At 43.0% G+C, this 22,760-nt stretch overlaps 1 protein-coding gene across 3 annotated transcripts in view; it reads left to right on the forward strand.

The window, feature by feature from the left end:
* The window catches only part of BRWD1 (bromodomain and WD repeat domain containing 1), a 3,236,587-nt gene that overhangs the window by 2,032,659 nt on the left and 1,181,168 nt on the right, over positions 1-22,760 (forward strand). For all 3 annotated transcript variants that reach the window (XM_069636064.1, XM_069636066.1, XM_069636065.1), the window contains one exon: positions 13,186-13,247. In XM_069636064.1, coding sequence (XP_069492165.1) covers positions 13,186-13,247 — 62 coding nt within the window. The remainder of the gene's footprint in view (positions 1-13,185; positions 13,248-22,760) is intronic.

Here is a 22,760-nt window from a genome sequence, read left to right on the forward strand (position 1 = left end):
TAAAACTAAAAGTAAAAATACTCTTGAGATAAGCCTGGCTGCCCCGCTACTGCTACCACTTTAAAATAGTAGTACAGTCATGTACCAAAGGCAAAACATGTATTGCCACCTGTGGTCTTAATTGTGTGTAGTGGTCCCTAAGGGCACTGCACAGGATTCTGCCTAACAAACCACTCCATTGAAGGAGAAATTACTTAATGTATTATTCTTTCTATGGATTCTTCTCCTGCAGGTTTCTTATCTCCCCTCACATCCATCCCCGCTCAGAAACGCGATGGTTGGTGCGCATAAGCGATTACTTGGCGATGGTCCTTGGTGACCGTTGTTAGGGAGAATTCTCTCTTTAGGCTGAATTTCCTAACTTAGTGAGTCCCCTAGCAGCTTTGCTGGATTTCTGGAGTTTGTTTTTTTCTCCTGCCAAGAGTGAGACTCTTTTTCTACCACTATTGGACATGATTTATGGTGTTCCTTTGACTGTTAATGTGTTTTATGGGCTATGGGGTCCTTTACTCCATAGGGTCTCGTGTGTTTTTACTATGTGTGTTACACAGCACCCTCCGTGCAGTAACACAGGGGTGTCTTAGTGGCACCCCACCATAGACTCCATACCCTGGCACTGGCTACTGTCTCCCAGGGCATGTAAAGTCACCATTGACTTTACTAGTCCCAAATTATTAACAGAAACCAGTACAAACCATCCTATTGTGGACGTACTGGTCGGGGCAATTTGATTGCCCTGGGGTCTGTTAGTCGAGGGGGCACGTCTCCGCCCCCCCTTATCGAGTTTTGGCTGGTGGCAGTGGAAACTACTTTTTATATTCAACCGCAAATATTTTCCTATGGGATTTTCCCATTGTTCGAGGCTACCAACTATAATTATTTAATTCTCATAGACTCGAACATACCGCCGGTTTATTTAATTAATATTAATTCGCTGGTTAGTATTTTTTGCCAGGACTCGATTCTAAAATGGCGTTTGTGTTCTCTTCTGTGACTCTAACCCAAGTCGAGCCCTTTGTTACACTTTTTGGCGGGCTTCTCCACAGAAGCCTCCAAAAGTGGTGCCACTCTGTCTGGGTACCACGGGGGTGTGGGAGGGGGTTTAGGCACCCTGGACTGAGTTACCTTGGTAACTCAAGTCGCACTCTTGTGTGATTGGCCCAAGTGGTGAGCCGGCCGGCTCACCACTTAGCATGTTTGATTGACAGCTAGGCTGAGTGAATGGGGGTATGCTGCATAAAAGCAGGGTTTTAGGGACTGGAACTTCAGAAGTCGCCACTGGACCTGAGAATCCGACGAGGGAGAAGCTGAGCCAACCTACCACGACGACACCACCGGTGGAGCCCTGCGGAACCGACTCGCCACTTCCCGACGACAGAGAAGATCTCCCGGTGGAGAGGCTTCTTCCCCTGACTGGTGGGCACAACCAGTTTTACCTTCTTTCTTCGCACCCCAGACCGGTTTGTGGCCGAAACTGCCCGTGCCAAGCACCCCGGCGGCCGGATAGCCACTCACCACTGAACCGCAAATCAACGGACCGCTCCTTGTACCTGAGAAACTCCGCAGGTGGTTTCTTCCCTGGCAGTGCAACCGACTCCTGTCTTCCTCCACGACGAGATCCTCTCTTCCCCCGGACGAAGCACCAACTTGCATTCGCTGCCAGGAACAACTGCCCCCGCTGGAGGATTCTCACCACTTAAGGTACCGTGTCCGCCAGGCCTCCCTTTCTAAAGATTGCTACAAGGTAATAATAATCCCCTTAACCTTCTGGACTGGGTTGGCCGCCTTGACCCTCTAACTGGTCCCTTTCTTTGGTCCAACTCCTTTTTGAACCGTTACAAGACTTTTGTGCACTGCAACCGTGTGACCTTGGACACATTTCGTTTGATCCTCTTAAAGTGGATCCGGCCTATTGAACTCTAACTTCACGGTTTTACTTTGCCTTCCTCTCTTGTTATATTCTTGTAAAAGTGTTGGGATCTACTTATTCTCTGCTTTTCTCTCCCTTTTAAAAAACGAACTATTAGAGTGCCATCTACGTTAAGCGCTCACCGCTGTCTGAAAATAAGTGGGGCTTTACTTAAGACTTGTCTAATATTCTTTTAAGGGAGTGTATATCTTTTAGTGACCGTGTTTTTGAATTGCTTACTATTAGTGCCTGTGTGTTTTTCTAGATGTGGTTTTAAATAAATAATTATATCTCTTTTACACCAAGCCCTGGTCAGTGTTTACTTGTTCTACTGTGTTCTCTTGACCTATTGTGAATACTCTGTATACTGCCTAACTCTTCTTGAGAGAAGTCTGACTGCTCAGCCACAGCTACCAGGTAAATCTGGGTGGTACAGACTGCTACCAATTTGGTTTACTGCCAACCACCTGTAGTCTTAAATCTTTTGCAGTGGTCCCAGAGGGAACTGCACAGGTTTCTGCTTAACAACTGTTTTTTCTATCTTCTTGCTGTTAGGGAGAATTCTCATTTATGGCTAATTTCCCTTAGCTAGCAAGTCCCTCAGCAGCTTTGCTTGATTTCTGGGGTTTATTTTTCCACCTGGTAAGAGTGAGCCTTTTTCCCACTCTTACAGTGTATATTTTTGTGTATGTTGTACTTTTGTTGTGCTCATGGGCTATGGAGTGTCACCAACTGCCTAGGCATCATCTTTTTACTTGTGTGTCACACAGCACCGTTAGTGCAGTGACACAGGCATGTCTTTTAGACTTCACTTGTGAACTCCATTTCTGGGGATGACTACTGTCTCCCAGAAACCTGTAAAGTTACCATTGGCTTTACTAGTCCTTTTAAAATACAGATCCAGTACAAGCCATCTTACAATGGGGTACTGGAGGGGAATATTTTTCCCCTGTCCTTCTGTAACTCAAGGGGCACTTTGTGTCCCCCTTCCCGACTCGACATGGCTGGTGGCAGTGGTAACTATAATTTTTACACAGATTCCCGTGTTGGTGTTCTGGCTGTGGTGACAGACGTGAACATAAAACCCGCTACCCCATATCATTTTTATTCTGGGTCCTAGCGTGGTTTTTCGACATTTCAAAAAGGTCGTAAGTATTTATGACAATAATATGTCTCAACCCCCACAAGCCCTTACCTGTGATAATGGTGCTGTCCGTGGTAAACCTGATTCTATAAGATCTATAAAACAGGCAGGCAATTCTGAAACTAACTTGCCTAATTACCCTTTTCCTTAACTGAAACGTGCTGTCAGAATCCAAACGTGACAGCTGCGAGAACGCTCTCCAAAGGTCTAAATATCCTTTTCGTATGAATGCCAGAGCGGTCTCACACGGGTTAGAGGAAAGTACCTACCCGCGTGGCCACACTCCGTTTGTCACCCACCAACGGCCCAATAGTGATCACGCGGTCCCATGCGCCATCCACATCTTTGTTGCTATGAGGGCTCACTCGACCAGACGGGTCTCTGCCTCTAAGGCCCTCCAGACAGGGGTCCCTGTTAGGGATATTTGCCGGGCGGCCACTTGGTCATCCTTACATCCCTTCAGCAAGCACTATGTCTTGGATGTTGCACAGGGTATCCTAACTGCTTGGGGAGTCTATCAGATTGAGGAATTTGCGTAAGAAAAGAAATCCATTGAGGGAAAAATTACCTTACCCTAATGTTCTTTCTATGGATTCTTCTCTCGCAGATTCCTCATTGACCCTCCCATCCATCCACGCCTAGAAGGTTATGTGGGTTGTCGCTTCTGTCCAAACGAAAAGGCATCTGGTGATGGCTGTTGGGGAGAATCCTGGGCAGTGCCCTTAGAGACCACTACACAAGATTAAGACTACAGGTGGTAGTACATTTTCACCTTTGGTACAAGCCCATACTAGACAGAGTGGTAGCAGTAGCGGAGCAGCCAGACTTATCTCACGAGCAAATGAGCAGTAGTAGAGATTACACAAAGGACTACAATTACTGTGACTCAAGCAAACACCGATTCAAGGTTTTTGGTTAAAAAAAAGTAAAAGTACATTTATTTTAAAACCTTTGTTCACAAAACAATTCACTTCTATTAAATTAAAACCACATTTCAAATACACTACACACAACCAATTCCCCTTGTGCAGCACAATTCAAGGTAAGTACCTTTTGGATTTGACAGACCAGTGTTGTGAAACAAAGACGTTACCGGGGGTTGTTACGCGATCACTTTTTGACAGTTATGACAGTTCGGTCTTAAGAAAGAGAAGCGTACCCGCGAGCAGAAATGTTACAGTAATCAAACACACTTAGCACATGAATTAACACAAGAGAATAGGGGATACAAATCATAGGCAATACTTTTGTCAAGGCAGATATAATCAAGAAACACTTTCTAAAACGTAGATAAAAGTCAATAGGCCTGCGCCTGTATCAATGGGACAGGAGTCCTGTTGTCGAGGATCTCAAGGTTAGAACAGTTCACGATTCGAGATTGCCAGGAGTACTTGGATATTGTCAAAAGGGAAGCAAAAGTTATAAGAGGGAAGGAAGATAAGGACAAGCCTTTGGTGATGAGAAAAGGTATTCACCCTAGTTCCTCCAAGTCGGACACAGTACCTTATTCGTATGAAGAAGAGCTGGTGCCACGGCAGTTGTTCCTGCAGACTCACGGTTCTTGAAGCTTCAGTCGTGGGGACAAGAAGGATGACGCCTGGAGCGATCTGCACTACCCAGGGATGAAGCCAGCAGCAGCAAAAGCAACAGTGAATAAAAGGTGTGCTCCTTTAAAACAGGAGAGGCTCTTAAAGTGGCTATCCGGACCACTACAGCTGTGTGCAGCGATTTCGACCAAGAAGAGGATCCTCTGCCTGTGGAATGTGAGCTGGTTGATCCCACCAGGCTCCAAGGAAGAAGACTCCGGACTGGATCTTCTCTTGTCGTTGAAGGGTAGATGGCTCAGGACTGCAGCAGGGCTTCACCGGGACTCGGGAGTTGCAGCAGCCGTCTTCTCCGCTTCTCTTCAGTTCCTTGCAGTTCCAGTGGCGACTGACTTCCAGCCTGGCTGTCAATCACTCAGCAGGGGGGTTGTCTGGTGCGGACAACCACCTCAGCCAATCACGACAAAGTGCGACTTGGGTCTCCAAGGAGACCCTGTGCAGGGTGTGACTACACCCCTCCTTCACATTCAGCCCACCTAGATACCCAGATGCCAAAGGAGGGCTTCTGGACAGAAGCCCGCCAAAGGTCAGCGAAGGAAGGAGGCAAACCTGGTTTGCCGTGCAAAGTAAAACACAAGAAAGACTTTACCAAAAAGAAATGGTGATAAAACCCAACCGGAGCCGAAATAAAAAGTATTTGGTCAAGTGGGTTTATGTTTGAGGCTACAATAATAGCCTAAAACAGTACCTGTTTATATAGTATAATCGCGGTAGAAAAGTTAGGGTAGATACCACTGCCACCAGCCAAGTCTTAATGTTAAGAGAGCAAAACAAAGCTCAGAGAGGCACAGATAAAAAGGGATAGGAATTACCCCTTTCCAGTAATCCATGTAAGATGGGGTGTACTGGGTCTATAGTTTAAAGTGATTGTATAAAGTTAATGGCAACTTTACCTGTTTCTGGGGGCCATTAGTCGGCCCCAGAAAAATGGAGTCAGCGGGAAGTCTTTAAAGACGACCCTGTGTCACTGCACTGAAGGTGCTTTTCTTAACACGCACAAAAAAGGACTCCTGGAGTGGTGTAGCTCCAGAGCCCAAGATCACACAAACAGTAGAAATACACAAGGCAAAACACATGTAAGAGTGGGGAAAAGGCTCACACTCTTACCAGGTGGAAAAAATAATCCCTAGAAATCCAGCAAAGCTGCTGAGGGACTCACTAGGTGAGCGAAATTAGCCATAACTGAGAATTCTCCCCAACAATGACCCTGGGATGACTGTTTTTTTTCCAACAACTAAAAATGGTAAAAAAATATGTTTTTCTCTTCACGCATTGTTGTGGGGTCACCATATTTGGGTGTAAACTTATTAATGTTTTAATGGCCGGTTAGCCTCCTCCTGTGGCTTTTCTTCTGCAGCGTTCAATTGCAAGGGAATAAATGTACAGAAACTAAATCATGGGGCGTAGTGACCTGGTATATATATGACACCTGACGTCACATCCGCAACCAACATTCGAGAGCCAGACGAGACGGATCGACGTCCAAATCTAGGTCCACTCTGCCCCCTGTCGAAGAATTTCCGAACAGCAGAGCTGGAAGAAGAATACCCATCATGATGAGGAATCTGCGGCTGACGAATCCATAGAAAGAACATTACGTTAAGGTAATTTCTCCTTTGAGTGAGCTGGGGATGCTGAAGGTTGCTGAGACGTCGGAGGGAGTTCATTGTTGCCAGCAAAAAACCTGGAAGGCCTGGAGGAGGAAAAACTGCTTAAACACTGGACTGGTGAGCACAGGAGAGGCTGCAGTGTGGAGTGGAAGCTGTGCCTCCACAAAGCCAAACCAGGGGCAGCTGGGGGTCACTTGATGGCACCAACATCAAAGCTCCTCCCCTGGGCCAAACCAGGCCTGTGAGGTGAAGGTGGTGGGACCCTGACCTCAAGCAGAAGATCCCCTTTTTATTCCTGATGCTCCCAAACTGTGAGAATGCTGTTTTGGGGAGCTGATGAAGTGTGAGAAAATATCCAGAAGTGAAATATGGGACTGGAGTCCAAAACCTTTGACTTTGAAAAATTGAGAGAGGTCTGAGCCTGACTGGGGTTGGGGAGGAGGGGGGGACCCTTGTGCAAACATTGTGGAGTGATAACCCTAAGAATTTTTGGGGAGCAAGGGGAAGAGCGAGAAGGAGCCCACGGAAGGGGCAGCTTACTGCAGGCAGTATCTAAATCAAGGGAGAAAAGACAGCAAGTCGAGAAGAGCAAACTAGAAGGAAATTGCCTTCAAACTTTCCGATGAGTGAACGTTGTGCTTTTGAAACCTTGTGAACAGCAGGTCCAAGGCCTGGAAGTGAAGCCAGAGAATCCTGCATTGTGTGGTGGCGATACCAGGGTCCGCCGGAATGACCAGTCGGGTCGGGGAGAACAGCTCCCGTCTTGGTACCGTCCATGACTCCAAGATAAAAGCTGCAAGTCATGAGTTCCACACAGTCAGTGATTTAGAAGAAATTGTGTGAGACCGGTCTGTGTTTCAACAAAGGTTGCGAGCAGCGACTATCCTAAAGAAAACAAGTATGGAAGCGTTTCATAAAAGACGCAAGCAAAAGGAATTGAAAGCTGATAATTGTGTTTGAACATTAAAACCCAAAAAGATTCCGGATTGCAGAGGGTATTCCGGCAACGCGCATGTGCCCAGTCGATGGTCTCTGAATTAGTGCATCTCACGAAGGAGAATTTGCGTTGAAATAGTTAAGAGAAACAGTGAATCAAAGTGGTCCTGCGAGGGTCTAAGACAAATCCTTTACACAGTAGAAAGCCTTTGATTCAAGCAAACGGTTAATGATAATTATAAATGGAATAAAAAGTCTGAGCCCGGCTGAGGGAGGCCTATTGTGACTTTTGAGTTTAAAGAGGGTCCGAACCCAACAGTTATTTGGAAAGGGTATCCACACCTGGCTGAGGGAGGCCCCAAAGCTACAGAGCTACACTCGTGTTAGAAAAGCCAGAGATTGTGCTAAACTCAAGTGTCTTGTGCTGAAAACATGGGGAAGGGAGGCCAATGGCCTGAATATCCTGATTTATCGCTTTTTGGACACTTCTTTCTTTTACAAAACACGGTTTACTACACAATTTGTAATTAGAGCTAAGGAATAGGTTTATTAGTATAGGCCCTTTTATTTTGACAAGACACCAATGGGACTGCGTTAGTATTTGATGGTCGTAGCTTGCTCCCATTTTTAGACTTAGGATTAGATAGGCGTTTTTCAAACCCTTTTGAAGTTCAATAAACATCCTTAAACTGTGATCACTTGTGTCTGTCGTTTTACTGTTGATACCATGGTTTCCTTACAGAACATACCGGACAGGAGAGTATACCAGGCGATCTGATGAACCTACTGCAGGACTTCTGGCAGGAGAGTAAACCATGAAGTCATTAAAGTTATAGAAAGACACTTATTTTGCAGAACACATGGTAAAATAAGTATACCAGAGACTTTAAAAAAACAGGAAAGTGGAAGTTGTGAAAATGAACAAAGACCTTTTCCTGCTAAAATCATCAAAGTACCTGGTGGAAGGGTATAAGCCGAGACCTATAGCGCTTACAAGAGGATTTCTAATGGACAAGTACATCAGGTGGTCCACTAACATTGAGTTTGATAAGAGAACCATAAATAGAAAATCTCATTGTGAATAAGACCCCTTTGGTTTGTGAACTCTGTGCAAAGAAACCTAGAAAGAGCTGAATGATGGACATATTGTTTGTACAGAAATGTCATGAACCAGGTATAACGAATCAAAGAGACTGTTGCTTGAAAGAGACACTTTTGTCATTGTGAAGGTACTATTGTTTGAAAAAGTCACATTTCCATCCTACCTGAGAAATCATGGGGAAAGGAAACTCGCTCTGGATCCAAGGATTTCTCCTTGGAAAATACTCTTTTGTTGGGTTTATTTATTTGATTTAATCCTGAAGACGTTTTACCAAGTCTAAGTCAGAGATGTTTCCTTACACCCTTTGTTGTTTCTTTCTAGTGTGAGGGTCAGATTAGTATGCTTTGACACAGACTGATCTTTAGTTTTAGTTTCCTAGGCAGAGAAACTCTTTTTAGGATGGGGACAGAGGGGCCTTTATCTAACCCTTTTATTTAAATAAAGATGTCTGACGGTAAAAACATTACAACTTTGTGTCGGCCTCTCATTTATGACCCCTCACAGCATGTATGCCTTTCTCAGTGCCGGTTTACTTGAAATTATACTGCTTGGGGACCACAGTACATTCTCTTTGAGCATGCACTGTTCAGTAGGCAAGGGTGAACCGCAGATAACCCTCCACTGTTCTCAGAGAAACCACTCTGCACCACACACCACCTTGGTCATACCCCTGGAAGGAGCCTTTTAGCAATACTTTTGGCTAGTACATTATTAGCACTATTCAACATTGACAGTGAGAGGTAGGAAGCACATCTGTTCAGGGATTTTCCTGATTTTATAACCGCATTAGCATCATTCATAGAGGACATTAGGGATTTCTTCTGATAAGTCTCATAGTAAACATCCAATAAGTAGGGCCCAAGGATATCTAATGGGGAATTGTAGAACTCTATGTACAGTCAATCAGGGCCCTGAGACTTATTAACAGCCTATATCAAACAGTATTGCACTGTATGTTTTATCAACGGTTAAGGGGGATCCCAGCAAAACCCTTCCAGCCTCCCTTTTGGCAGGGAGCTGTCTTGCATGTAGTGCAACAGCTTTTCTCCAACAAGGGGATTTTTAGAGACAAGCAGCGACACATAATCTTGGGAAATTCCAATATGTTCAGAGCTAGCATATATGTTACCTGTATCATTGACAACCGCAGGGATAGTCCTACTTCCTCTGTTGGTTACTTACCAGGCGAGTGATCTACCTTGTTTCTTACCCTCACCATACTGTCTGGTGGTCACAGCTCTAGAAACAAAGTGGGCACTGCCTTAGTCTCTTTATAGTCATCCAACATACTCATGAGGTCTGCCGTCGGTGTGAGATCCCTGATTTGATTTCATTCTTGTTGAAATTTGCAGATATCTGTCTCCAGTGATGCCAACCTTTCAAAAATGCTTTTAAGCACCCCATATTCTGTAGATCAGCAACCCCTCCAACAATTGGTAATTCCCATAACATAGTTTTTGTAGTCACAGAGTCGATGTTAAACTAAAAATATGAATACACATTCTTTCGACATGTCTCTTCAACACCCCCGGGTCGTCTGTTTTATCTGCATGTGATAAAACCTTATCCTTGACCGGGCAGTGGTCTAAAATGGTGCAGGCAAGTAGTTGGCACTGAGTCCCATGTCTCAGCAGCACAGCTGAAATCAGAACATAGTCTATATGAACCCCTGTGCCATCAGCCTAGGAATAATGTTCCTATTCCTGCTTAATAGGTTCCAGCAGTTGCCAAACAGCATATAGCATAAACTGATGAATTTCTTTTACACATTTGGCAGCAGCAGAATTCGCCCTTGTACCTCCTTTGGTACTATCCCTCATAATGTCCCATACCAGATTCATCAATTCAACCACCTAACTATAATCGCTCTGATCTCCATACAAAAGGAATGTAGTATCAATATTAGGGCAATACGTATTAATGAGCAAATGTTTTCTAACCACTAAACGGTACCTGCTGGATCTGCAGTGGTTTTGAAATGGGCAAAGAGCATGTCTGTAGCATATAGTGAACATGTGCTGGCCTCATCTGCACATCTAACTGTGTTCCATTGAGTCTCTTCTGCTCTGCAAAAGTTTGTCCTTGAGGTGCCTCTCAACAAACTGCTTCACAATCTCTGGATCATTAAAAAAAAAAAAAAAAGTTTTGCCTTACGCTTCAATACAGAGTTTAGAAGGATACAACACTGAATATTTAATCAGCTTGTCACGCAAGAGCTTCTTGACTGTCTCAAACCGCTTTCTGGCCTTCTGCAACCCGGGATTAAAGTCAAGAAAGAAGAACAATGTAGTGTTGAATATATTGCCCCTCCTGGATCTCGGGCAGCCCTTAAAACACTGTTGCGGTCTCGGGAGTTCATAAAATTAATGATTATGGGGCACAATGGGTCTCCAGACTTGGGCTAAGGGCCCATGGATGGATGTGCCTGTTCCACCAAGAAATGGTCAGACAGTTGAGCATCGAGTAGAAGTTGAGGAATCCGCTTTTCTGAAAATATCACCATTGGGGCTGTCTCGGCTCCATTTCTTATGCCACAGATTCGGACATTATTGCAACGAAATCTGCCCTGGGTTTCTCAACCTTATCAAGAAGCATTTTGACATCCTGCTGTGTTCTCATTAGAGCCTTTGAGATCTTAACATTGGCCATTTCCACTGTTTCCACCCAGGTCTCAACCTTCATGCACCCAGACAGCTCCACCCATCCACCAGGATCTGCGTTTCTTTTGCGACAAGCTAGAGAAATGAATCCAGTTCCAAAGCCCTAAGGCAGGGTATTCTACCTGACCAGGAGAATCCCGTAAACGGTCAAACAAGTTGACCAAGAACCCCTATGGAAACTATAAAGGAATTTGAACTCAACAATAATTTGAATTGTTAAGCACTACTCTTAGAACAATTAAGACATTTTCCTCCTGATGATCCACTTGACAATAGTGGTGAAACGCGTGTAGAGGACTAGAACAATGCATTGAATGTACAACATCAATGAGAACCCTAAAAAAAAGGACAACCAATAGAAGACAAAGAAGAAGTAATTAAATTCACAATGTGCACATGTAAGAAATGAATAAATTACTGATTAACCCAATAGACTGTAACTTGCAGTCTCTTTATTCAACTATACAAGCCACACACCCACGTGGATAACCTTCTTATTAAACAAATCAGCTGGCGTAGAGATTTGATTCTGTTATTTTTTTAAAATGTTTATGGATATTGGGCAGATATAATATTAGGGCAGAAACAGTGCCAGCCATATTCAACTAATCCAGCAGTCGGGCATTATTGGCCAAATGTTTGAACTGTGTCTGCAGTCCACTATTAATGCCACCTTTCTAACCTGAACATCATCCACTCTGGGTTCCACACTGTCTATTTGCGTGGACAGTTTGGAGTTGCTATCATGAAATTCATGCACGATTTCTTGAACCAGACATCATCTTTCTCACCAGTTGCCATCTTGTTCTTGGGCACCTGCTGGCTTCTATATGTGAATTCTTGCATGTCTGGCCAATCTCAAACAGCATTTACTTGAGGAAACCTGAAGTGTCCCAAGCACTAGCATATTTTAAATGGAGCGCTGTGTGCTAACACACAGCTTTTAATGTCCCCAGACTGCCTAGGATCAATCATTTCAACATACCACAATCCACGGTGTAATCACTGCTACTGAAGCACCATGGGCTTGTCTCTGGAAGCATCCTGTGCCTCCCTGTGATCCGCAACTGTCACATCCTGGACTTGCATTGGTGGTCGACCAGGGTCCCACTTGTCCTCCCCGACTCTCCTTATTTTAACATAATACATGCTTCCACAGTTGGCCGGCAGACACCCGTCCATGCCCCTGCTGTCCCCAGCAGGGTTCGAGGCCAATTAGTCCCAGGTAGCCTTGACTGCGGTAGTGCGCTCACACTAGCTCTCTTCAGCAAGGGAATCTGCTCTGCAACCAAAATCCCTTCGTCCAGTTCTAGTCTCTCCCTCCCATTCTTCATGCCTGTGCCTAGTGCAGCAATCAGTCCTCAAGGCAGCTCTACACCAGAGCTGCTGTAACCTGCTCTGTTATGCGAGAAAAGGGAGCCTCTTTTGACAGCCACATTAATTGGCTATCACTCTGATCTTTGAATCTGGGTTTCCTCGATCCCGACAGTAGTTGGGCATTAAAGAAACAGTAGTTTTTGTGTATTTATTCAGCGGCTTAGGCAGCAGCACTGACTGGCATGTCTTCACTCCAGGCCCCTCCTCACATGACTTATCCACCTCTTCTTCTTTTTTTAATTTTTTTAAAGAGGACCCTAGTGGCTGCATTTAGCTCTCAGGATGATATGTCTCTAACCGTCTGTTTTAGGATGAATCCTTCAGCCCTATGGTTAGATACTGTATGATCTGTACAAATATAGCCAAACCAGCCATCTGTGGCTGATGAAGTAAGGCATAGGTCTCAGAATGGTAAGCCTGATGGGGAGAAAATACAATATGAGACAGGATTGCTTTGAATAAACGGATGCCCATGCAGAGGCATATATGAAAGTTAGGTCACTAAACAGTTGGTGCAGTTACAGGCAAGTATAAGATTTATTCATATGTACTCATTAACTGATTTGTTTCACGGGGGACTCCTACTCTGGCATCAGGGAATTTCAAACAAGCATTTGATTCTGTTAGGAGTACCAATGCTGGAGAAACATGTTTACAGGTAAGTAACCAAATCTCATTTAAGGTAATACCTTCCTCTTGCTACTTGAATTAAAGACCATTTTCTCTGGCAAGGACTGCTTCTGCTGAAACTGTTGCATTCATGTTTCATGTTTTTAAATATATCTATGATGTTTCCTGTCACTGTTGTAATTTTATGTTCGCCTGTTTTGTTGTTTATTATAGATGGGACAGTAAAGAAGTGGAAAAGCTTAGCCCATGGGACATGGAACTAGTTCCTGATAATGGTATGTGAACATTATTTCCTTAAACTACTCGCAGTGCATATTTGAAAAAGTCTGCATTTATCTGCAAATCCTTTTGACCTTTTCTAATTTCCCTCATAAAAGAATCAATTGAAGATCACATTTTGTTTGATGTACTCTACTAGTCTTTGTTAAACACATTTATTTCAATAGTGATTTTTTAAAATGTTCATGCAAGTCATAACAAAGATGATTGCAATTCCGTACATCAGGTTCTATTTTTCATATGTATTCAACCACTACAAATTCAAATCATGAGCCATTCCTTGTTTCTTGATTCCCCCTTATATTCAGATAAAGAAGTCCTTCATAAAGGTGGTCAGAGTTTAAATATTTGTTATATGTTTAGTGGGCATTATTACACATTCTAAAGTTTTTCTCTCTTGAATTGCATTCAATAATTCATTTTGTTGCCTTAACTTCAGGGGGAACAACTGTATTAAAACTAAAAGAAGATTGATTGTATGATCTACTATTAGATAAAGAGAAAGTAATTCCTCATAAGGGATGCGCTGCTGTAATCGGAATTTCAGTTAGAAACTCTGTTATGGACACAGATAAATCTTGGATCAAATTTACAATGAATTGTATTCAGACAAAATATAAAGGTCAAGGAAAGTTTTCATATAATGAGTTGTAACAGATCTGCCGACATGTGTTTCGACACACACGGGGTACTTCTCAAGGCAAAACTGTATAATACATGATCAAAATCATAAAACATGACATGTCACAGAAACAAGAAAAACCAAAACATATGTATACCCAATTGGTTCAGTTAAAAACCGATTCAGTTTGACAAAAAATAGGGAAACAAACAGTTGGTGAAACAACAAATAAAAATAAAGAGACGCGGTAAGCGGGCTAAAGGGCCAGGCAAAACAAGAGAGAAACAAAAGAGAGCATAATATGTAATATTATACAAAAGTCACAATTCATTACCAATGTGGATGTTAAGTATCGTCGTTTCCAGAACAGATTGTTGAGGAACCAAATTCACCTGAAAAAAAGGGGAAACGGTACCCGATTAGCACTCTAGAACATGTGGTAGACAAAAACTCAAATCAAAAGTCCTAAAACAATTAATAGCCACCAAGAAAGGTGAGGGGACACCCTTATAACTTTCCCGATCAGTGTCGCACACAATAAACTATGGTTAAAGTTACATTGTTAAATAGCCAGCCAAAACCCAAATGGGCACGTGCACTGAAAGATAGGCGAGGTGTCCATCTGCTACTTCCTGTCCAAAAGGCAAAAGAAAGTGTGGCATAAAGAAATAGTGAAGAAACAAATGGTAGTCATGAGTTACCGTAAATAAAGTGAAGCTGATGAATGCATAAGACCTTCAGATGGTCAAATTAGGATAATTATCTGTATTCGCAAGTGCGCGGTCATTTCTGAAAACATGAACAGTAATAGTGAGCAAAACACAGGAATCAGAGCGATCGGGTCCATCTATTTAGAATCTTTGAACTCTGTCAGATTTACCTGAAAGGCTGTCTGGTGACAAGGTGCAATTATAACTGTGCTGCTGAGAAAGGCTTGCTGGACGATTGGAATGCATGTGTCCATTTCATGCCCTCATTTAAGAGCCTAAGAAAATAACCAGCAAAATAACGCGTACTTGTAAGGCAATGCCATATGCGGTATGCCGTACATGTGAAAGTACAACTCTTGGTTCCTACGCACACTTAAAATTCATAGCGTACCTGTATCTCGGGGTTAAATCCCCATGGTTTATTATAACTGTAGTATGTGTGCGCGCTAATCACAGGAGCTGAACGAAGCCAGTCAGGAGGAAAGGATAACTACCTGGTGTTGCGTGTCTAGTACGATCACGTGAGCCATCCCATCACGTGATCTGGTGTATTGAAATACAAAAAAAACCCTCATGAAAGAGCGGCGCCATATGTAAGCATTATGCTCCGCTGAAAGACACCAGTCGGTTTGCCATGATTGTGTTAAGTGCATAATACGATATATTGATGCGTGCTATAATAAATCTATTTGTTAAAACAGACCTATGCCATACATCGCTGCAAGATTTGCACTGTGTGGAAATGGTATGTTGAACTTAAAAAACCCAGATAAATCCAAATGGTGTAAAAAAAGAGAAATACAAGTGCGAAGGGCATGTAAGGGAAATGACGGTTAGAATTTTTAAAAAAGTAGCAAGAAGAATGGGAATGCAACATGATTTTCAGAGACAATGATATCATTCTCTTATCTAATGCACGGATTAGCGGAATGCTCGGTATAATATAGTGAAAGTGAGTGTGTAATAAATATGTAAAGACAGTGAAAACCTCTCAAACTGAGGCCAAGTAAGCCCAAAACTCACCTAAACAATTGGTACACACCTTTCCTTAAAAATTTAAGACAGCAAAAAAGAAACTGTGAAACTATCTGGAAAAGAGGCCCATCAGCAGCCAACAAAATCAAATTCACCAAACTAGCGGCCCTGTACAAAAAATAAATCCTCATAGCAAAACGTACCTCCTTTGACTCTCGCATCTCCCAAGCTAGTTCAAACGCGAAGGAATTATTCTCGATTCTAAAAGAAGTAGAAACCCCCATAGCACCCCCAGACACCTGCATAAAAGACAAGAATTGGTGCACTGACATCCAAAATGCCCTAGCCAACAAAATTGCCACATTACAAAATAAAATATCCTGTAAAAAAGCTTCCTTGAACAATCCTGCCCTGTCCAAGCCACCAGAGAAGCAGACTACAAGTGACTATACACGATTTAACTTTACCAAAGTGACCATACTCGAAGTGGAAAAAATCATCTTGTCATTAAAGCCTTCTAACTGCCAGGGAGACTTATGTCCAGCACAGCTCACAAAAGACGCTGCCCGTGACCTCTCCCCATTTATCACAAAGCTAATCAATGCCTCCTTCTCCACCGGTTCCATCCCAACCAACCTAAAACAATCTTGGGTATTACCCCTTTTAAAAAAAAAACCTACTCTTGACCCAGCCACACCCACTAATTACAGACCTATAACAACGGTGCCATTCCTCCTGAAAATCCTGGACAAGGTCGCCTATGTCCAAATACAGAAGCAGCTGGAGGAACACCACTTGCTAGGAGCCAGACAATGAGGCTTCCGACCCCAACTTGGGACCGAGACAGCTCTCATCGACCTTAAAACACAGACCGATCTGCTCAAAGACAATGGCCAAGCAGCTTTACTCCTCCTCGACCTCTCCGCAGCATTCGACCTGGTCGACCACTCGGTCCTTTGCACTCACCTTCACACGGCTGCCCATTTTTCCCCCGAGGCCATTACATGGCTCAGATCCTTCCTTGATGGCAGAACCATGAGGGTCATTTCGCCTACAGACGCGGCAGACCCTATACCCATCACTTGTGTACCTCAGGGTTCCTGTGTTTCCCCTACACTGTATAACATATTTACCAAGCCCCTTTTCGACGATCTGGATCATCTCGGTATCACCTACACTAACTATGCAGATGATACCCATATCCTCCTTCGGCTTTCTGGAGATTACGGAAAGGATTTGGCCTTGGTGAATAGGGTTTACATCATCATCCAGGCATGGATGGCCACTCACGGTCTATGCCTGAATGATGATAAAACGGAACTCATCACACTGGGCACTACAGCCAGCCTAAAGAAATTGAGCCCAGCCTACTCATCATTCATAATCGATGGCAATACCATCAGAGTGGGACACAAAGTCAAAACACTGGGCTTCTACCTGGACTCCAATTTCACCTTTAGCAGACAGGTGAATTCATTAGCCTCTTCCACGGCCTATACGTGTAAATTGATCCGGACAGCCACACCTTTTCTATCCGACACTAGTTGCCTGACCCTGGCCTGAGCCCTCATACTATCCCGCTTAGACTACTGTAACACCCTTTACCTTGGGTCTTCCAAAGCCATTACTAGCAAGTTACAAACCCTCCAGAACAACGCACTCAGATCGGCCTTGGGCATCTCAAGAAGAGACCACATTACAGTACACAGCCAGCAATACAACTGGACCCCCATCATAGACAAAATCTCCCTAAAAACTGCCTCACTTACCCATAAGTCCCTCAACAACGCGCCCCCCACTTACCTGATCAACAGATTTCACAGACTAACATCCTTGAGACCGACAAGGACAGCATACAGAGACTGCCTCTCCGTCCCTACTTACAAACAATCAACTATAGGTGGTAATAGCTTCCCAGTGAAAGCGGCCAAACTCTGGAACTCCCTACCACCCACTCTTAGAATGGACCTACCCTACCAAAACCTCCGCTCTAAGTTGATGTCTTGGCTGAAGACAGCCACCATCTAAACACACTGAGCGAGGTTCCCGCGCCTCCCACCTATCATTTGGTCATACTGGATACACAACTGCCAATTGTACATATGTATATATTTCCTGCTTAACATTGTTATTACTGTGTTCATACCTGTATATATCTTACTGTCTGTAACTAAGTTTCGCAAATTCTTGTAACTGCTGCGCCTTGTTACCCTAGTGTATTTCGGCGCATTATAAATAATAAACAAACAAACAAGCAAGCATAGATAGAGCAACAAGAGTGGATGCAATACATATGCCCTGATTTGAAAAAGGCGGTGGTTTATCACAAAGAGCAACTACAGAAATATAAAGTACCACTCAATAACTATTGAAGTGGTCTGCACATGAACAACTGTGTAGACCTCTTTTTTTTTCTTTTCATGGCGCATGAATCTAATAAGAAGTAACACCACAAGTGCAAAAATTCTTTGTAAAGCGGAGTGGAGGAACCACTAATCTCCGCCTGGTTACCGTATTCATACGACAAAACTTGATTTCAATCTGATACAATTCATTAGGGCGCTGAGGTCTACTTATTAGTATCCACATTGAATGGTTCCTCAGAGACTTCTCATGCTGTAGAGCACATTTGCTTACCGTGGCGTTACCCCACGCTAGACTTGTTCGCTACAAGAGAAAACGAGCAATGCCCAGACTTCGCGTCCAGGTTTCCTCAACCAAACTCCAAGGGGGAACGTCTTCTGGACGAGTTGGTCAGGGAAATTTGCCTACGCAAATTTGCTTTTCCCCCAACTCCACTAATGAACAGGGTGGTGAACAAGATTCACGGGGAACAGATGACGCTAATCCTAGTTGCTCCCATGTGGGCGAGACATCCCTGGTATCCACATCTGCTCAAACTGGCGATGTGCGATCCCAGCAAGCTCCTTTGCCAGACCAACTTGCTTTCCCAACCAGGGGGACAACATTACACCCTCAACCTCACTCACTGAACTTGGCAGCATTGCTATTGAGGTCATAGTTTGGACATCTCAATTTACTTCAAAGGTGTATGGATTTCTTCAAGGAGGCACGTAAACCAGACACTATTATTTTGACAAGTGGAGTAGATTTGTAATTTGGTGCCAGTCAAAACTAATAAACCCGACAGAATGTACTCCAACACACGTTCTTCTTTATATGCTCCACTTATTAAAATTTCACCTGGCGGCTCTATCCGCATACACCACCACTCACAGTAGAGTATCATGGTGGAAGATCCCTGTCATTAAGGTTTTCTTGGATGGAGTGAAGAGACTCCACGCTCCTATATTGAACCCAATGCCATGCTGGGACATCAATGTGGTGCTTGCAAAAGTCATAGGAGCCCCCTTTGAACCTATGCATAAATCTAGCCTTAAACACCTCACGTATAAAACTACTTTCTTGGTGGCAATCACCTCCATCCATACAATTCATGTAACCTAATGTCAGAAACAAAACAATCTGAGGGACCTCGACGCGTGAAGGACCATGGGTACAGTGGACGTCACACTAGGGGATAGTATCACTGGCACGCCCTGTCGACGTCTGTTAGGTAGAATCCTGTGCAGTTCCCTTAGGGAGCACTACAGAAGATTAAGACTACAGGTATATGCAATAAATCCCCTTTGGTATCAGACTGCACCACAAAGATTTAGTTGGTAGCTGTGGCTAAGCAGTCAGACTTATCTCAAGAGGGAGATGAGCAGTATTCAGGGTTTACACAATAGGATTGCAGTACTATGGTATAAGGAAACACTGACCAAAGCTTTGTATTAAAAATAATATATATATATTTATTTTTGCACACTTCTAGTGCAACACATCAACCACAATTAAAGCAAGTTAAAATAGTCAAGAAAAGTATACACAACTCCCTATTCAAATTGTAGATAAGTTTCAGCCAGAGTGAAAACTGAGCAAAATGACAGTGTAAACTAAGCAGAAATGGCACTCTAACAATTTCTCAAAAGGGAGGGAAAGTACAAGTTACACAGAGTTAACCTCTTAGAGACTGTAGCAACACTTCCCAAGTGGATTGTGAACAAGTTAGGCAAGGTAGCACTTTAGCAATAGTCATACATAGGTGAAAACCGAGCAAAATGGCACTTCAACAATACTTATGAGGGAAGGAAGAGTGGTTATAAGAGTTTTTGGTGTGCCAACACAGTTGAGGATGAAAAGCAATCTAGTGAAGACAGTTGTAACAGATTTACCCAAAGTCAATAGGCCTGTGCCAGAGTTAGTAGTACAGGGCAATGTGCCCAGGATCAAAGTGTTCTAGTAGCTGCAGTCAAGTCTTTGGTTTAACGATTCAAAAGGAGGGTGCAGAAGGTAAAATATAATGTTAGTCGATATGGGGCGGTCAACCAAGGAGGTAGGTAAAGGATTTCAAATACCTTTAGCAGTACCCCATGAAACGGGAGGCCTGGCGGAACAATGTACCTGAAAAAGTGGAAGCGGCTCCTGTGGTGGTGGTGGTTCCTGGCAGTTCCTGCAGTTCGTGTTGTCCAGCAGAAGAAGAGAGGCTCTCGTCGTGGAGGAAGGTTCAAGTTACGGCACTGCCCAGGGAAGAAGCCAGCCGCGGTGATGCCGAAACAGATTAAAAGGTACGCTCCTTTAAATCGCGGTCATGGTGGACGGGTGCCTGGCTATCCAGTCTCCGAGTGCAGGGCACCGGCGATTCACCCAAGGCAGGTCCTGGAAGGCGATTGGCAAACTGTGGTTGGCCCCACCAGCTCAAGGGAAGAAGGCTCTTGCAGATGAAGATCCACTTTCGTCATGTGGAGAAAAGTGGTGAGACGCTGCAGCAGGGCTTCACCGGTGGTTCCGTTGTTGTTTAGGATCTCAGAGAAAGACACAAGAAAGAATTATCATAAGAGTTCTGGCAAATAAAACCTACCTGAGTGATATTAATATAAAAATAAACTGGCGGTATGTTAGAGGCTGTCAGTAAAAGTGATAGCCTCGAACAATGGGAAAATCCCATAGAGAAATATTTGCGGTCGAATATTTTTGGTAGTAACCACTGCCACCGGCCAGAAACTTTTGTGAGAGGGACTGTACGGTAACCTCTCGAAAATGAACACCAGAGAAAAACTATTAACCCTTCCCAGTACTTCCATAGTAAGATAGGTTGTACTGGTTTAGTTCATAATTATTGACTAGTAAAGTCTCTGGGGACTTTACATGCCCTGGGAGACAGTAGTCCATCCCAGAATATGGAGTCTATGTTTGGGGGTCACTATGACACCCCTGTGTTACTGCACTGAGGGTGCTGTGTAACACATGTGTATAAAGATGGTTCCTATGAGGGTGAGAAAAACCCCATAGACATTAAACACAAAAATAGCCTAGAACACACATAGCAAACATGCCTAAGAGTGTGAAAAAGAGTCTCACTGTTAGCAGGAGAAAAAAACAAACCCTTCAAATCCAGCAAAGCTGCTGGGGGACTCTATAGGTAAGGGAAATTAGCCATAGAATGAGAATTCTCCCTAACAACGTCCCTTTTCAAGTTTCGAAAACAACAACTGTAATACTCTGCAGCTTCCACTAGATGTCTGCCTATGCATAGCATGTGAATCTAAGCAGCTACAAGCATCAGAAATACGATTACAGTGAGTAATGTATTCCATATATGATTCTGACAATTGAAAATCATATTTACATTGTTAGAAGATAAAAGTTGAGCAACTCTTGGACATTATCCCAATGGAAAGACCTTCTTTTTGCTATGAGGTAAAGTGATGACGGTCTAACCCCAGTGTGAACGCTGAATTATTCCTTATAGGATTTATAGGAGATGTATATGTTGAAACGTGAAACTTGTTAAGAGCCTGAGTACAATGAAATAACGTAATGCCAAGTGGATTTGACAGAATTTGTTAGCAGTTGACAATGACTCAACGGTCATGAAACTAGATTGCGCAATGGTATTTGAAACCCTTCTTATTATGCTCAAAATCACTTATCATGCGATGCAATGGACTAGTCTATTGCTGCTACTATTTTGGCTGCAATGTATTATCTCTGTTTGGAACTGCTCAACCTCCCCTATTGCGGGAGGACATAATCATTTTAGTAGCAACCTTTGTTGTCAGTTTTGACAGATAAATCTTAGGATGTTTTGCTGAATGTTGTTAATAGAACCAACAGGTATTTGAATAGGAAGGTATTGGAAAATATATAATTGTCTTCGCAATAGTCATTTTGATTGCTTGTATTCCCCTTATGTATGAAGGACCCACTTTATTACATCTCTAAATCATGAAAAAGAGAAGCGGTTACCTCACAAAATGATGCTGAAATAGTGTGATAGGGTTTTGTCAAAAATATTCCTAAGTAATTTCGTTTCACTTTTTCCCATTGATAATTACAGGTGACTTGATGCAACTGAATTGTAACCTGTGACTCAGATAAATGTTCTACGTTGTTTGTGTAATGGTTTTTAAAAGAAAACCTTTCACAATCCATTTATATTTAAATTCATAAAGTGTAAAAATCACAACAATCCTAGAATGGCTAACCACATACTGCACTAAAAAAACAATAACAGACAATAGAAAAATGCAATAGATTAAAAACAACAAGCAAACCCCTAACAAAGACAGCTAACTAAATGCTTCACGCTGCTAAGGGAACAGTCCTTTTTAAAGTCTTAAAGTTTAAGTTTCAAAGTCAATGAAATATTTTCCCTGCTTAAGAGACTATTTCACAAGGATTCACCAACAACACTATCTTAAATTAGTTGGAACACACCAACTAGGGCCCTCGTGTTCCAGAATTAGTAATAAGTTCAGTTTAAATTTTAAATATGCCCAACTCAATTTATGGCAAGGGAAGAGTATCAAGTATCTAGACAAGGCCCCTTCTTTCATAATCACTTTTGCATAATTGGAGTGTAGAGAATAGGCATACAGCGTGTCGACCATAGTACACCAATGAAACGAATATAACTTAGTTTGCTTTGTTAGGATTGGTTATCAATTCAGTGATATCACTTTCAATATCCTCCTATAGATCTTTTAATTGAGTTACTTGCTTGGAAAGCAATATTACCTTCTTCACTTGTGCCAGGTTAATGTTAATATCAACAAAGAGGGACATGGGTCTAGGATCCACCATTTTTGCTAAAAGACCAAGCCTCTTCCACAAAGCTAGTAAATTGGAAGTTGGGT

This window comes from Ambystoma mexicanum, chromosome 7p (assembly GCF_040938575.1).
Source record: "Ambystoma mexicanum isolate Mex_15411 chromosome 7p, UKY_AmexF1_1, whole genome shotgun sequence".
Lineage (NCBI taxonomy): Eukaryota > Metazoa > Chordata > Amphibia > Caudata > Ambystomatidae > Ambystoma > Ambystoma mexicanum.